Source organism: Dipodomys spectabilis, unplaced genomic scaffold (assembly GCF_019054845.1).
Source record: "Dipodomys spectabilis isolate Male_0828 unplaced genomic scaffold, ASM1905484v1 ptg000018l, whole genome shotgun sequence".
NCBI lineage: Eukaryota > Metazoa > Chordata > Mammalia > Rodentia > Heteromyidae > Dipodomys > Dipodomys spectabilis.
Window position 1 is genome coordinate 14,353,300 of NW_024870695.1, and position 16,476 is coordinate 14,369,775.

The 16,476-nt window shown below is 42.9% G+C and overlaps 1 protein-coding gene across 1 annotated transcript in view; it reads left to right on the plus strand.

The window, feature by feature from the left end:
- Nucleotides 1-8,632, plus strand: part of Kpnb1 (karyopherin subunit beta 1) — a 29,167-nt gene extending 20,535 nt beyond the window's left edge. The window contains exons 15-22 of the mRNA XM_042673975.1: nt 434-578; nt 2,488-2,570; nt 3,223-3,330; nt 3,644-3,787; nt 3,914-4,019; nt 4,681-4,795; nt 5,372-5,533; nt 6,997-8,632. Of these exons, the coding sequence (XP_042529909.1) occupies nt 434-578; nt 2,488-2,570; nt 3,223-3,330; nt 3,644-3,787; nt 3,914-4,019; nt 4,681-4,795; nt 5,372-5,533; nt 6,997 (864 nt within the window). The 3' untranslated portion in view covers nt 6,998-8,632. The remainder of the gene's footprint in view (nt 1-433; nt 579-2,487; nt 2,571-3,222; nt 3,331-3,643; nt 3,788-3,913; nt 4,020-4,680; nt 4,796-5,371; nt 5,534-6,996) is intronic.
- Nucleotides 8,633-16,476: the final 7,844 nt, after the last annotated feature.

Consider the following 16,476-nt stretch of genomic DNA (forward strand, 5'->3'; position numbering starts at 1 on the left):
CCAGAGCTCCACTTCTATCTAGATTTTGCTGGTTAGCTGGAGATCAGAGTCTCAAGGACTTTTCTACCCAGGCTGGATTTGAACTGTGATCCTCAGGTCTCAGCTTCCTGAGTAGCTAGGATTACAGACATGCTACTTTCATTGGTCAGTCTTTTAAATTGGAATAATTTAACTCATTCCATTAAGACTGTCAAATAGGCATAAATGTAATAGCGAAATTACTTTATGTGTAGATTGAGAAACAAAAGATAATTAAAGTAAATGTTTGATTACAGATAATTTGTGCTGTCAGGGTTTGAGCACACAAAGTATATTTTGCCTTTCCAAAAGAAAAATCAAGGACTTAATTGATTTCAAAGAGGCAAAAAAGGTATAGAGCTTTGATTGGAAGGGTTTGGAATTAACAGATCCCAAATTCTTACTTATTTCACAGAATGTTCTTCGGAAAGTACAACATCAAGATGCTTTGCAGATTTCTGATGTGGTCATGGCCTCCCTGTTAAGGATGTTCCAAAGCACAGCCGGGTCTGGGGGAGTGCAAGAGGATGCCCTGATGGCCGTCAGCACACTGGTGGAAGGTCAGTGAGCACTAATGAGGCAGTTAGGAGCTGACTGCAGGGAAGAATGTTTTCTTTTAATATGGCATGAGTCAGTTGATAGCTGCATCGAACCTCCTTCAAGTAAATAGGGAACCACTTTGTACCTATCAGAGGAGTGCTGTTTTTTTAGGGGGGAACTTTTCTATCATAAACTTAGCAGATTCTTTATTCCCTTTGAAACATGTTTATTCTATTGAGATTTGCTATTGAGGACAGGGAAAGAAAATGTTTCTTCTTTTTTCCCTAGTAGACCAGGCAGGACAGGCTTTAATCATTGTTGGAGAGGGATTTCATATAACAACAACCAGGGCCAGAGTAACAAAGAGCAGGGACCTGGGAGAAGGGGTTAGGTTTTTATACGTTCTAGGGTGAGATTCTTCTTGGGAAAGTTTCTCATTTCAGCCAGGCACTGGTGGCTCACTCACACCTGTAATCCTAGCTACTCAGAAGGTGAGATCTGAGAATTGTGGTTTGAAAAAGCCAGCTCAGCCGGGCGCTAGTGGCTCACGCCTGTAATCCTAGCTACTCAGGAGGCTGAGATCTGAGGATCACGGTTCAAAGCCAGCCCGGGCAGGAGAGACCGTGAAACTCCTATCTCCAATAAACCACCAGAAAACCGGAAGTGGCGCTGTAGCTCAAGTGGTAGAGCACTAGCCTTGAGCTGAAGAGCTGAGGGACAGCGCCCAGGCCCAGAGTTCAAGCCTCACGACTGACCAAAAAAAGAAAAAGCCAGCTCAGCCAGAAAAGTCCCTATGAGACTATCTCCAATTAACTACTCAAAAACTGGAAGTGGGGCTGTGGCTCAAAGTGATAGAGAGCTAGGCTTGAATAAAAGGCTCAGAGATAGCACCCAGGTCCTGAGTTCAAGCCCCACAGCCGCCGTCCCCCCACCCTATCCCTCCCCCCAAAAAATGTTTTTAATTTCTTTGTTGTCTTGGTTTCTCTTTGTTTGGCTTATAGTGCTTTGGACTTGGATTAACACATTGTGGTTTTCAGTGTAGCATGAAAAGACCAATGAGTTCCAAAACTTAACTGATTTTTGTTGTTGTTGTTGTTAATGCAAAATTGCTTGGGGAAGCCCTTTTTTTACCCTTTGAAGGACCAATTAAATGTACATTAACTTCTTAACCTAAGTGGTCACCCATGGCTCACACCTGTAATTCCAAGCTACTCAGAAGGCTGAGATCTGAGAATCATGGTTCAAGCTAGCCTGGGCAGGAAAGTCCCTGAGGTTCTTCTCTCCATTTAACCACCTAAAAGCTGGAAGTGGTTAAGGGCTAATTTTGAGCAAGCAAAAAAAGCTCAGAGACACATAGGACCGACACAGGCAGCATTTTAGAAATCTTGAATGTTTCAGGGGTGATTTTTTTTTTTTTTTTTTAAGTTTTTTTACTAAGACCATTTTACTAAGGACCATTCTGAGGACCAGACCTATTGCTGGCATGAAAAACCTACATTGTTAGAATGGCTGTTTCCCGTTGTGTGACGATGTTGGTTAGGATTGAACCTAGATCCAGATCCTTGCTTATATTAGGTCAAATACTATACTACTGAGCTACAGAAACTATGGCTTGTGACACTCTTGGTGGAGTGGCCCAGCTGGCTGACATAGATGATATAATCAGGTTAGAGGAGTGTTGTAGATTGGCTTTTGAAGTGCCTTGGACTGTTTCACACCATTGTTTCACCTCTGTAAAATCCCATTATGTGGATCATTAATATTCTTTCTGTGTCATAAGAATTATGCCCTCCCTACAGTTATAAATTTGGCTTCTGTGACAGCCTTTGCAATGGAAAATTAACTTATAACTGCACACAACCTATTAAGAAGAGAATACATTTTGGAGAATGGGTTGCTGTCATTAGCTAATACTTTGTTTCATTACAGTGTTGGGTAGTGAGTTCCTCAAATACATGGAAGCCTTTAAACCCTTCCTGGGTATTGGATTGAAAAATTATGCTGAGTACCAGGTAGGATATACTTTTCAGAGTACTACTTTTGGTTTTTGTGGGGGGATTTTTTTGGTGAATTTGTTGTGTTGGTTGGTTTTGGGTTTTTTGTTGTTGTATTTTTGGTTTTTGTGTGCTAGGGATCAAGTTTGGGACCTTGGGCATGGTAGGAAAGCATTTTTCCACTGAGCTACATCCCTAGCCCTCAAAATAATATATTTTCATTTATATCTGATAGTTTGTGTAACACAGACAGAATCAGCTTCCTATATCCTAGGTAGTCAGTCCTTGATTGTCTGATTTGGAGTAGTCCATGAAAAACCAGGATATTGGATCCACCTGATAAGGGATCACAACATGACTATTTGCCTGGACGGTCCTAATGCAAGGACAGACAGCTGCCAAGTTACTCCATCAGCGACCAAAAGAGCAAAGCTGTTTTTCTTAAACCACTCACTTCTTCCACCACCATCCCTGGTGAATATCTCAGATAATCCTAGTTTCTTTCTTGCCATATTGCTTGTTAAAATTAATCACAGTGAGGAGGTGGTCTTTGATTCTAGATTCAAATGATAGTGGTCAGTGATTAGGTTTAAAGTAATAATACAATGCCTTGCCCCTACAACCAACCTTTTCAGAAAGTTTGAAAGATTATTTCCTTGATTCTTTGCAGGTTTGTTTGGCAGCTGTGGGATTAGTGGGAGATTTATGCCGTGCTCTACAATCTAACATTTTACCTTTTTGTGATGAGGTAATGCAGCTACTACTGGAGAATTTGGGGGTGAGTTATCTGCTCATAATTTGCTTAACTAGTTATGAAATTTGAACATTAGATATCTGACAGGAAGCTATAAGTTCTGAGAACACTGGCTGTGAGGTTTTTAAGAAGGGAATTGTTTGTTTTCAGATGATTCTAAAGGTTGCAAAGTTAAATGAAAAGAATGTGCTCAGTTTGGGGGCGGGGGTGGGGGGGGAATGTCATACAAAGGAAAAGTACATATAGTCTCTGTCCGGAAATAACCAACATGAATTTCTGTCTGTTGGACCACATAAGTTGTTAATTTATTTTTTTATTTTAATTTTTTTCTTATCAGAATGAGAATGTCCACAGGTCTGTGAAGCCACAGATTCTGTCTGTGTTTGGTGATATTGCCCTTGCTATTGGTGGAGAGTTTAAAAAATACCTAGAGGTTGTGTTGAATACTCTTCAGCAGGCCTCCCAAGCCCAGGTGGACAAGGTAAGCTTGAAGCTGTCCTGGTACACTGTGAGTCCATCTCTCACTGGAACAGAGGGACTGTTTTCATACCTATCCTTAAAGAAAGGTTATTATCATCATGGAAGTTCTGTTCTTTGTCTCTTTCAGTCAGACTATGACATGGTGGATTATCTGAATGAGCTAAGAGAAGGCTGCTTGGAAGCTTACACCGGAATTGTCCAGGGATTGAAAGGAGATGAGGAGAACGTACACCGTTGAGTATACAACTTATAGCCTAGCTGCCATGGAGACAAATAGGCTTTGTCTTACCTCCTGTAGCCAGCTTATTGGTGAACTTGCAACTGCTACTTAGAGGAATAGGGAACAGTGCAGTGCCTAATGAAGAGTGCTTTGGGAAGGCTGTGTATACACTTTACTATTTCTACCCTCCTTCCTCTCCTCCTTTTCCTTTGTCATACATGTGTATGTGGGGAGAAATGTTTCATACTGGGGCTGAAACTCGACTTGTATATGTTAGGCAAGTGCTTTACCATTGAGCTGTACCTTATCCCTGCCTTGAGTATTGCAAAAGATGAGATCCAGCAAGTCTGCTGGAAAAACTACAACAGAAAGCTGATTGTTTTCTATACCAACCATGAGTGGCAGGTTTTGGTGACTCACCTCTACATTTTGATTACTAATTGAGTTGTACATGACCTCTTTGTCAGTGGGGCTCAAATGAAAAGTTTTACTTGTTGCTTCTATATTTGTTCTGCTTGTAAACAGAGGAATAGTTGTATCTTCTGTAGACTTGGAGAAAGACAACCTACCTAATCTGAGGTAGAATAATTGCTATGTTAAAAGGATATCTGTATGTGACAGGGTCACATACAGTACAATTCACTAAACTTTCTCTCTCTTTTTTTTTTTAATAGCGGACGTAATGCTGGTACAACCCAGAGTAGAATTTATTCTGTCTTTTATTGACCATATTGCTGGAGATGAGGATCATACAGATGGAGTAGTAGCTTGCGCTGCTGGACTGATAGGGTAGGTTGAGTGTGCTTTCAGTAGTTGAGTAGGTTCTCTTAGAAAATGAGAAATGTGCAGGAAAGAACCTTGAGAATATTGTGAATAGTAGCAATCCACTCCCACTTCTTTGGCATAAAGATTGTCCTTTCTTTTCTTTGTTTTTGTGCCGATCCTGGGACTTGAAGTCAGGGCCTTGGGCAATATCACTAAGCTTTTTGCTGAAGGCTAGCACTCTACCACTACCTCCAGCTTTATGGTAGTTAATAAGAGATTTTTTTAATTTTTTTTTGGTCCAGTTTAAAGAAGTAGGTGAATGCTAAGAAATGTGCAGTTAGCTCAGCACTGGTTTGGCAGGCTCGAAAAACTTGGTGCTGTGCTGGGCTCATTTTTTGCCAGTCCTGGGCCTTGAACTCAGGGCCTGGGCACTGTCCCTGAGCTTCTTTTGCTCAAGGCTAGCAATCTACTACTCAAGCCACAGCACTACTTCCGGCCTATTCTGTGTATGTGGTACTGAGGGCTTCATGCATGCTAGGCAAGAACTCTACCACTAAACCATATTCTCAGCCCATGGGTGCTTTTTTCTTTTTTATGCAGAGATTTATGTACAGCATTTGGAAAGGATGTACTGAAACTAGTAGAAGCTAGGCCAATGATCCATGAACTGTTAACTGAAGGACGGAGATCGAAGACTAACAAAGCAAAAACTCTTGCTACATGGGCAACAAAAGAACTGAGGAAACTGAAGAACCAAGCTTGGTAAGATCTTGTCTTCAAGTCTTCTATCTTGGGAGGAGGTTTTTGTTGTTGTTTGTTTTTGGTTTTTTTGGTTTTGGTTTTTTGGGGTAGGCTGTTTTGGCAAGGGCTGACTTCATTTTGGTTTGGATTTGGGGGTTTTTTGGTCCTGGGGCTTGAACTGAGTGCCTGGGCACTGTTCTTAGTTTGGTGCTCTAGGCTAGTACTCTTCCACTTAGAGCAACATTTCCACTTCCAGCTTTTTGATGGTTAATTGAAGATAAGTTTCACAGACATTCCTGCCTGGCTGGCTTTGAAATGATTCTCAAATCTCAGCTCCCTGAGTAGCTAGGAGTATAAGCATGAGCCTGCCAGCCTGTCATTCCTTGAGCCAAATACTTGTTTCTTCATGATGTTAGAACTTAATTTCAAAAATTTTCACACTCCCATCCTTTATAAAAATCATGGATAAAAGCATTTTCCATAGTTTGTTGGTGGTTTTTGTTTGTTTGTTTGTTTTGTGTGGGGGGGGGGTGCTAGTCATGGGCTTGAATTCAGGGCCTGAAGTGCTGTCTCCGAGCTCTTTTGCTCAAAGCTAGCATTTTAACCACTTGAGCCACAGCTCTACTTCCAGCATTTTGGTGGCTAATTGGAAATAAGAGTCTCACAGACTTTTCTGTCCAGGCTTGCTTCAAATCAAGATCCTCAGGTCTGGCTGGGAAGGTGGCTCAGTGGTAGAGCGCTTGCCTTGCATGCTTGAGGCCCTAGGTTCGATTCCTCAGCACCCATAAGCAAAAAAAAAAAAAAAAAAAGCCAGAAGTGGCGCTGTGGCCCAAGGGGTAGAGGGCTAGCCTTGAGCTGAAGAGCTGAGGGACAGCGCCCAGGCTCAGAGTTCAGGCCCGCGACCAGACCCAAAATAAAAGATCCTCAAGTCTCAGCCTCCTGAGTAACTAGGATTTATAGTCATAAGACACCAGTAACCAGCTATTTATTTTCTTATGCCCTCTTTTTCTTGGGGCTGGGATCTAACACTGGACCATGCTGCTAGGGCTACTGAATTGTAGCCCTAGCCCCTTTTTTTATTACAGTGTTTTGCTAAGCTGCACAGAATATTATTGTCAGGTTGTCTTAACTCCTGCTTTGAAAGTGTTTTTTACTTTCAACTATTCAGTAAACTGTATCACACAAATCTTAGATCAGATGTTTTCAATTTTGTCTTTTTACATTAATAAGGATTGTCTTCTAACTTGCTACAAAACACTTCTGCCACTGAACAACTTCATTATTTTCTCATCTATATCTCTGATGTAGATGTTGGAGCCAGCAGATGGAAGTTGGGGGGTGGGGAAAGGGGGAGAGAGCGGGCGTTGAGAAGCTATCAAAACCTTTGCGCACCTAGAAACACTTGGTTGTAGAAATTGGTGGTATTTGAACTCTAGTAGGCACATGTGATTTCAGGACTGACCTTTTCTTTCATCTGTTTTTAGATCTGTTACCATTGGGATGATAACCTGAGACCCCCACTGGAAATCTCCAATCTTTTGAAAAACCCGGAAGTGAGGAGTGTGCACGGATGCTGAATGTTTGGGAATGAGAGGATGAGTGAGTGAGGCTTAAACACCACATTGAAAATCCTGCCACAGCCACAGCCGCCAACAGCAGAGCTGTTAGTGAGCTTAAGTAAGCACTGACTTCGTAAAAACCATAACATCGGCCATCTTGGAAAAGAGAGAAACAATGGATTTACTTGCTTATTAAAAAACAAAAGAGCTGTCTCTTCCCAGGGGTTGCTAGAACTAGCTTTCTGTCTTTGGTGCCGAATGGAATGACTGGTTTGGGAGAGGAGGAGGGACTAGGTTCAGCTGTGGTGCTTTGTTGTAAAAGGCAGCCTGGCCTTTGCTACTGAGGAGAAAGATGGAGCCTGGGTTTTGAGCCCTCCTTCACTGTACCTTTGCCATGTGGTACTATATATGTACTGGCTAGAAGGAGGGTAAGGGATTTTTACAGTCTGAGAATGAGTGTGTGTGAGTGAGGCGGTATCCACATTCTCAACTTCAAGTCATTGCAGTTTCTTTTTCCCAGAAAACAAGAGGTTAGATGTTGCATTTCATGAAACTAACTGAAGTTCTGTCTACTGATGCAGCACAAGAGATGTGTGTTTAAAAAAAAAAAAGGAAAGACGCTCTAGATTTTTTTTTTTGTTTTTGTTTTTCTTTTTCTTTTTTTTAACTAGGGAAAACACTGACGAATGGTCAGAGCTCCTATCCTGATCTTTTCATCAAGGCGCCTTTCCTGATAACATGGTTCAACTGTGAATGTAGACCGGGGGAGGGGGGAGAACAATCGCTCTGGAGTTAGAGGATATAGAAAAATAAAAGTACAATTGTTACAAATAAAGATACAGACTTCAAAGATGAAAATACAACCACAACCCAGACCCAAATTTAAATTCTCAAAAATTGGCAGCACAAAAGCAAAGCTCTCTCCTGACCTGTATCGTGGCAGTTTGAACACCCCCAGAAAATTGTGCCAAAGAATTTTAGCAAACAAGTGTACAATAAAATATACACACACACACATGAAAAAGAAAAAAAAAAAAACAGCAAACTTCAGGTAACTTTGGATTGCAAATGAAGATAAATTTAATGTTCAAACAATCTGATAAAATAACCATTTGGAAACTGCTTGGCCTTCTGTTCTCTTATTTGATTATAATGTGATATTGGTCTCTTGCTGCACTTCAACTAACAAAAGCAAAAAGTGTGTGTGTGTATGCACACACACACAAACTAGTACTCTTAATGAAAATGGCACTTGAAAAGGGTTATATTTTTCCACTGAAGTTGAAGAAAAATGGTGTCGAATATTCCCCTGGTCACACGCTTTAGTATTTTTAAAGTGTGATGTGCTCTGATTACCATAAATGAGAATTATTTTCTCTTTTTACAAGGGAACAGGACACCCTTAATCTTAAAATTCTTCAGCAATAAGACAGGATGTCAATGAGCTTTGATTCCCCTTTTGGTTTTTGCAGTTAGTTATTAGGTGTTTGCTGGCATTTTGAAAACATTGCTTTCCAAAAAAAACCAAGGAAATTTTTTCATTGCTTCCTGGTGGAGGATTAAAAACAAGACTCTTATTCCCACTTGCGTTTCCATTGTAGCAAAAGATGACCGTTTAGTTTTTCTCAGTTTCTTTTGCATCTTCACCTTTCTATCCAAGCCTTCCATTTGTAAGTGGGATTGGCTCGGTTTTGCCTATCCATGCAGCAGCATTTCTAATAGCTCTTGTTACAGGGTATCAGATATTGTGCCTTTTGGTGCCAGGTTCAAAGTCAAGTGCCGATCTATGAACCAGTGTACAAAAAAAAAAAAAAATCAGGTGTTTGAAGGAGAGATGCTCCATTGTGTATAGCAAACTCACACCAGCTCCTAAGCTCTATTTGAGAAGAGTCCTGGTCCTCTTAATGCCTTTTTTCCATTTTAGTTGTTCCTTGCAGGAAAGGATGCTTTACTAACCATTCCTGATATTAGATAGGGTTGGGCTTAGGGAGGGGCAGAAATGTTGGGGAAAGAAAAACAAATCTGATCATTCCTCAGTGCTACCCATTTCTGTCCTGTGTGGGCTGCTTAGCTAGACAGCAGGAGAATAAAGTACACCGAGAACCATAATGAAAACAAAACCTTCCATGTGTTTTGTCATGTTTCGTTCCAGGGAAGCAGTTGACTAGTGCTGTTATTAATGCTTTCTCCCAGATGCATTCAATGATGGAGAGGGGGAAATGGGCAGGTTGGATTGTGGTCATGGTGCCTTGCAGTTATTCTGCACTGGTTATGCATTTAATCCTCCTCTTTTCTAGTTATATTTAGTTAGCGGGTTTTCCGTAGTCTGGGTATTTGTTGTCAGTTGTGCCACCTAAGAACTGGATGCAAAATACATTCTGTCCACTCACTGAGCCTTCCCCACCCCTAAGTCTTGGCACATTCCTTCAAGAATGTAGTTACCGTCTGTTTGGGAAGATGTCAGTGCAAATGTGAAGAAAATGGGCATCAAACTACGCTTTGGTTTGCCACAAGTGGCAGCTGCCTTTACCAATTAAATTTATTAATTTTGCTTTTCATTTTTTTCCAGTTCCTCTGAGCCCCTCTTTGTTGAACTGTTGAAATTTTTAACTGTCAGAGACAACTGTAATATTGCGCTAGGGACTTATGGAGAAAGGGAGGGGAATTGTTCAGTGTAGTGTTTGAACTTTCAGAACCAAGCAATTTATTTACTCTTACTATTTAAGAAGTGTGTTAGTCCAACTTTGAGAAAAGTCCAACTCCATCAGCTTTTGATAGCATCTTGGTTTTTGAAACATCTTCAATCTGTAATTGGCATTCAGAATGCCGTTGGCATGCCAGTCTGTAATGGCATTGAAGACCTGTTAAAACACTTGAGCCCAACTTTATTAACCAAAACTGATACCACCACCTTTATCTTCTAAATAAAGTCCGCTTTATTTTTATTTTCAACATTTTGCTTCATTTTCTTTTTCCAGATGGTGTCACCTCTGTGGAGGTGAAGTGAGTGACTTGAAAGAAGCCAGAGTGTGTGATGATGGGGGAAAGTGTGTTTGTGCATGCACGGGTGGGTGGGTGGGGACAATGTGAAATAAATGGAAATGCTTCCCTCTGAGGCAGGGAGAAAGCACCACGTGGAATAGGCTTTCTGCGTGGAGGTGAGTAGAGATTGTTGCTTATCATGCATTTGGTTTTTTTTTTGAATTTTTTTTTTCCCCATGGTTGTGGGACCTGAACTCGGCCTGGGCACTGTCCCTGAGCTCTTCAGCTCAATGCTAGCACTCTATCACTTGAGCCACAGTGCCATTTCTGACATTTTTTGCTTACGTGGTGCTGAGGAATCAAACCCAGAGCCTCATGCATGCAAGGCAAGCACTCTACCACTGAGCCATCTTCCCAGCCCCTATCATGCATATTTTTCAGGCTAATGATCTGGTATTATGTGTCTATCCTAGAGAAGTTGCTTTTTACCTAGTTTTCAGGGTGAATTTCACTCCTTTTCTCATAAGTTTGGGGGGAAAACCTACTAGTTTGGGATTTAAACAGGGTCCTACAGTTGGATCCTCAGGCCCATTGATAGGAATGTTCTTCATGATGAGCAAATAAAAAGGACCCCCCCCACCTTAATTGTCCTACCTTTGCCTTTGACCTCTTCTGACCTCAGAAAATCTTGATCACTCGTACCCTTGTTTGGTGTACTCATTGCATGATCATAAGACAAATAGAATTTAAGATGATTGCAAGAAATTTAGTTCTACTGTTTTCTCTGCCCAACTTTGGAGGTCATTGGGATACAGTTTTTTTCTTTTTTGGGGTGGGGGGGGCGGGGGAGGGGAGGGGGTCTGGTCATGGGGCCTGAACTCAGCCTGGGCGCTGCCCAGGCCACAACTAGTAGCCAAGAACATTTTTCTTCTTTTCTCTTTTATCAGTCATGGGGCTTGAGCCCGGGGTCTGGGTTCTGTCTCTGAGCCTCTGTACTCAAAGCTAGTGCTCTACTACTTTTGAGCTACAGCTCCATTTCCAGTTTTTTTCTGGTGGTTTATTGAAGAGTGTCTCACAAACTTTCCTACCCAGGCTGGCTTTGAACTGAGATCATCAGCTCTCAGCCTCTTAATTTGCTAAGATTACAGGTGTGAGACACTGGCACCCAGCTAACATTTTTCTATTGATGATGTGTTTCAAGGCGAGTGCTAGTGGTTCAGACTGCTCAGAAGAAGATACTTCTCAGTGTACCCAGGTATACTCACCACAGTATGTAATATACATACTCCCCCACTAAACATTGGGAACATGTTACAGTTCCACTTGGCCTCACCCCAAATCCCAATTTTTAACTAAACCTGATGTGAAAAGTGATAAAGACTTGTAACATTCTATCTTGTCACAACCACTTAGACTTTTACTGATGAGTAAGGTGAGGCAGAACAATGATTCATCAGACCAAGGTCCTACAGTACCAAAATTGACCTGTCTACAGGATACCAACACCTTAGCTGTTCACATGCTTGGTTTGGACAAAAGCTTTACAACACAGGACAGCTAGTCCTCTACCATTGAGCCATGTATCCATTTTTGCTGTTTAATTGGAGCTTCAAGTTGGAGGCAGGGGTTAGGCATGAGTCAGTTGCTGGTAACTGTAAATGTGTATTAAGCTTGTTCACATATTTGTTGCTGTATTTCTCACTATAATCTTCCCATAATGCAGTGACATTGGCTGTCCTGTGCTTAACTACCACCTTAGGGCAGTGCTTGATGCATAGTGGCGTCATTACTTGTGAAGGGAAGATGTCCAGAAGCCTGGGGATGGCAGGGCCTCTTGGTGCTTCCCTTCATGTGCTGGGAAACCCTAATGGCCATAACCCTGGGTTAATTTGAGGGATGGGAACAGGATTCATCCATTATTTAAATGGTGTCTATTTTATGCATATAACTGCCAGAGTGCCTTGCATAGAGCCATTAATTTAAGCATTCACATCATGAAAGCACCAGTTTTGTCCTGTTTTACAGATGAGGAAAGGGAAGCACCTGGTTAAGAGCCTTACCTGAAATCATGCAGGTGGCAAGTGGTGTTGGCCTTGCAGGCTGTGCCTGTTCCACAGGCTGTGTGTGTACCAGAGCTCTGTGGAAGCCTACAGTTACCAGGAAACCCTGGGCAAAGGTTTTTTGGAATTCAAAAGCAAAGCAATTTTTTCAGTTTTATAAGTCTCATGGGGCATCCTTGGCAGCTGCCAAGGTGTGTGTGTGTGTGTGTGTGTGTGTGTGTGTGTGTGTGTGTGTGTGTGTGTGTGTTTAGACTCATACTAGACTTTATTGCTTTTGACTGGCATTCTACCATTTTTTTTGGCAGGGGGAGGTCCAGTTGTGGGGCCTGAATTCTGGGCCTGGGCTCTGTCCCTCAGCTCTTCAGCTCAAGGCTAGCACTATACCACTTGAGCCACAGCACCACTTCCGGCTTTTTTTTCCTGCTTATGTGGTGCTGAGGAATAGAACCCAAGGCCTCATGCAGGCAAGGCAAGCGCTCTACCACTGAGCCACCTTCCTAGCCCCACTCTACCACTTGAGCCATACCTCCAGTCTAGCTGCTGGTTAATTGGAGATAGAATTCCCAGATTTTCTGCCCAGGCTGACTTTGAACTGCAACCTGAGTAGCTAGGATTATAAATGTGAGCTACTGGTACCCAGAATTGGGTTTCATCCTCCAGCCTCAGCTTCACAAATCACTGGGCTACAAGGCCTGGTTCAGCATACCACAGATATTTTAGTTGGGTGCTGGTAGTTCAGGCCTATAACCCTCGCTACCCAGAAGGCCAAGATTGAGGCTCCTTGATTGAAGCCAGGCTGAGAAGACAAATATGAAAGACAACTCCAGTTAACCAGCAAAAAGTCAGAAGTGAAGATACGGCTCAAGTGCCAACCTTGATTGAGAAATAAAAGCTAAGCAAGACCACAAAACCCTGAGTTCAAGCCCCAATATTAGCACAAAAAAATTTTTTGGAACCTAGTGATATAACTTAGTGGTAGAGTTTTTTTTTTTGTTTTGTTTTTTTTGTCAGTCATGGGGCTTGAACTCTGGGCCTGGGTGCTGCTCTTCAGCTCAAGGCGAGCACTCTACCACTTGAGCTACAGCGCCACTTCCGGTTTTCTGGTGGTTTATTGGAGATAGGAGTCTCACAGTCTTTCCTACCCGGGCTGGCTTTGAACCGTGATCCTCAGATCTCAGCCTCCTGAGTAGCTAGGATTACAGGCGTGAGCTACCAGCGCCCAGCTGTGTGGTAGAGTTCTTGAGTATGTACAAGGCCCTAGGTTTATCCCTGGCACTGCCAAAGTAGGTAGACAAAAATTTAAGCTTGGCGCTGGTGGCTCCCATCTGTCATCCTACCTACTGAGGACACTGAGATCTGAAGATCACAGTTTGAAAGCCAGCCCTGGTAAGAAAGTCCATTACACTCATCTCCAGTTAACCAAAAAGCCAGAAGTGGAGTTGTGGTTCAAGTAGTAGAGCACTGTCGAGCAAAAAAGCTCAGGGATAGTGCCTGGTCCCTGAAATGGCAGTGCCCAGAAATGGCAAAAAAATAAAAATAAAAAATAAAAGTTTATTTGAAAGCTGGACACCAATGGTTCACATCTCTATTCCTTGGGAGGATTGCAGTTGAAGGCTAGCCTGGGCAGAAAAGTTAGAGACCCCTCCTTTTTGTATGTGTGCAAGTCCTAGGTCATAACTCAGTAGCTAGGATTACAGGCATGAAATGCCAGCACCTGGCAAAAGCCAGTCCCCTTCTTAACCTGTACCTAGGTACAGTGGTGAGTGCCTATCATTGCAAGCTACATAGGAGGCTGAAATCAGGATCGTGATGCCAGACCAGCCTAGGCAGAAAAGTCCAAGAGACTCTAGTAATATTTGGGAGATAGGAATGAACAAGGCTAGCCAGGCACTGATGGTTCCTGCCTATTCAGGAGACTGAGATCTTGAGGATTGTGGTCTGAAGCCAGCCCAGGCAGAAAAGTCTGTGAGACTCATCTCCAATAAACTACCAAAAAAGTCAGAAATGGAGCTGTAGCTTAAGTTGGTAGAGTGCTAGCCTTGAGCAAAAGCAGCTCAAGAACAGCACCCAGGCCCTGAGTTCAAGCCCCAAGACTGTCACCCCACCCCACATGCAAAAAAAAGGCTGTGGAGAAGATGAAGTATATGTGGCAAATACAAAGTTGTCGAAACAAAACAAAATTCTATTTCCTTACAAACATTGCTCCCTGAAACACCAGTTCCCTGGGAGGCGTGCATGACGACATGCATGAAGGGAGCAGGTAGAGGGACGGGTCTCCTCACTGCCCCCAGGTGTGGCACAACTGCTCATGGAGGCCCAGAATGATTACATGGTGACCTTAATTTCCTAAGATCTGAATCCCAAGATTCTGCATTGCCCCATGCAGCTAATCAATTTTCCTGCCTGCCGGCTTCTATTGAGTCATCTGGCTTTTATCTTGATTCAGTCTAACGCCACCTCCTCCTACTCTTTTCAGGCAAGAATGGGCCAGGAAAGACATCTTTCTCCAGAGCAAGAGTCAGTTATAGGAATAGGGGACGGCACGTCCCTGCTAGTTTCCAAAAGAAGATGATTGTGAGGGCCCCACTTTGGGGCATTCTCGCCTACCAGTAGATGGGCCACACAGGTCCGCTCCTACTGCCCTGAGAAGACCTGTAAGCATTTATAGCCCAAGCTGACCAGTGTGCACTTGTTCCCCCCTTGTACCTTCTCCTACCTCCTACCCTCTTCTCTTCCTCCTCCATTTCTCTTGCCATAATCCTGGTTTCCTTTATATGATCAGGACAAGATACCAAGACTCTTGGAAGGGATTTATACCTTCCTGACAACACTGAGGCAGATCACATTTTCCCATGCTCCATTGCTGTTTATTTTATCCCGCATTGCAATTTGTAATTGTCCTACCGATCTTTTGTGCTGTGTGTGCATGTCGGCACATGTACAGCCATATATACCAATTCCGGGGATAAAATCAGGGCCTCACATCCTCCTTTGGCTTTCTTCTTGGCTGGTGCTCACTCACTTGACCACATTTTGCTGGTTAACTGGGGATGGAGTCTTGTGGATTTTTTTGGCCCAAGCTGGCTTTGAACTTTGATCTCAGTCTAGGGCTATAAGCATGAACCACCAATGCCTAGTTATCTTTTTTTTTTTTTTTTTTTGTCGGTCGTGGGGCTTGAACTCTGGGCCTGGGCACTGTCCCTCAGCTCTTCAGCTCAAGGCGAGCGCTCTACCACTTGAGCTACAGCGCCACTTCCGGTTTTCTGGTGGTTTATTGGAGATAGGAGTCTCAAGGTCTCTCCTGCCCGGGCTGGCTTTGAACCGCGATCCTCAGATCTCAGCCTCCTGAGTAGCTAGGATTACAGGCGTGAGCCACCAGTGCCCGGCGTTATCTTTTTAAAATTACTAATTTGTCTATTTTTTGTACTCTCCTTTCAGAATGTAAGCTCCATGAAGGAAAAAGAGACCTGCGTTCCTGTACATGAATATATTTCACTGTGTTCTCAATATCTAGCACATTATAGATATTCAATAAGGCTAGAATGTAGCCAAGTATGGTAGTGATGCATGCCTGCAATTCCACCTATCTGAGAGGCATAAGTAGGAGAACTAGGTTGTGAGGCCAGACCACAGTCCTCTCAAAGAAATTTTGTGAAATCCATGTATAGTATAAAGTGCCATTGGAACATGCTAGTCACATGTGGTCACTATCTTTGCTCTTACAAGTGTCTGGCATAAACAACAGAGCTAGAAATAAGGAGAATGTACTGAAATCAGGTTCAGATTTTGGGCAGGAGGGGGAGGGGCATGTTTTAGGGTATCTTAGCCAATTTTATTTATTTATTTTTTTCTTTTTGTGCCTGTCCTGGAGCTTGAACTCAAGGCCTAGGTGCTGTCCCTGAGCGTTTGTGTTCAAAACTACCATTTTGAACCATAGCACCATTTCCGGCTATTTTGAGATAAGTCTCATGGACTTTCTTGCCCAGGCTGGCTTTGAATCTAGATCCTCAGATCTCAATCTGAGTAGTTAGGATTGCAGGCATGAGCCATCAGTGCCCAGTGTCAGTCATTGCTATTTGGAGTTTTTGCTACCAGCCACTTGAGCCCAGAACAGAATCACTTGGCTCCACCCCCCCCCCAAGTGACTCACTTAGGTCTGTACCTTGCACCTACTGGCCCCAGCCAGTAATTGGCTGAGAGTAATTGACTGGTTTTTCAGTGTCACAGGTCCACTTTGTGGTAACTGCATGTGCATCAAGGGTTGTAGAAACAATTCATTCCAGCACACTTTCTGGCCTAGCTTCCAATCTTGCATGTTCTGCTTCAGAAGAGAATTTGTAAATCATTAAGAAAGGGGACCATG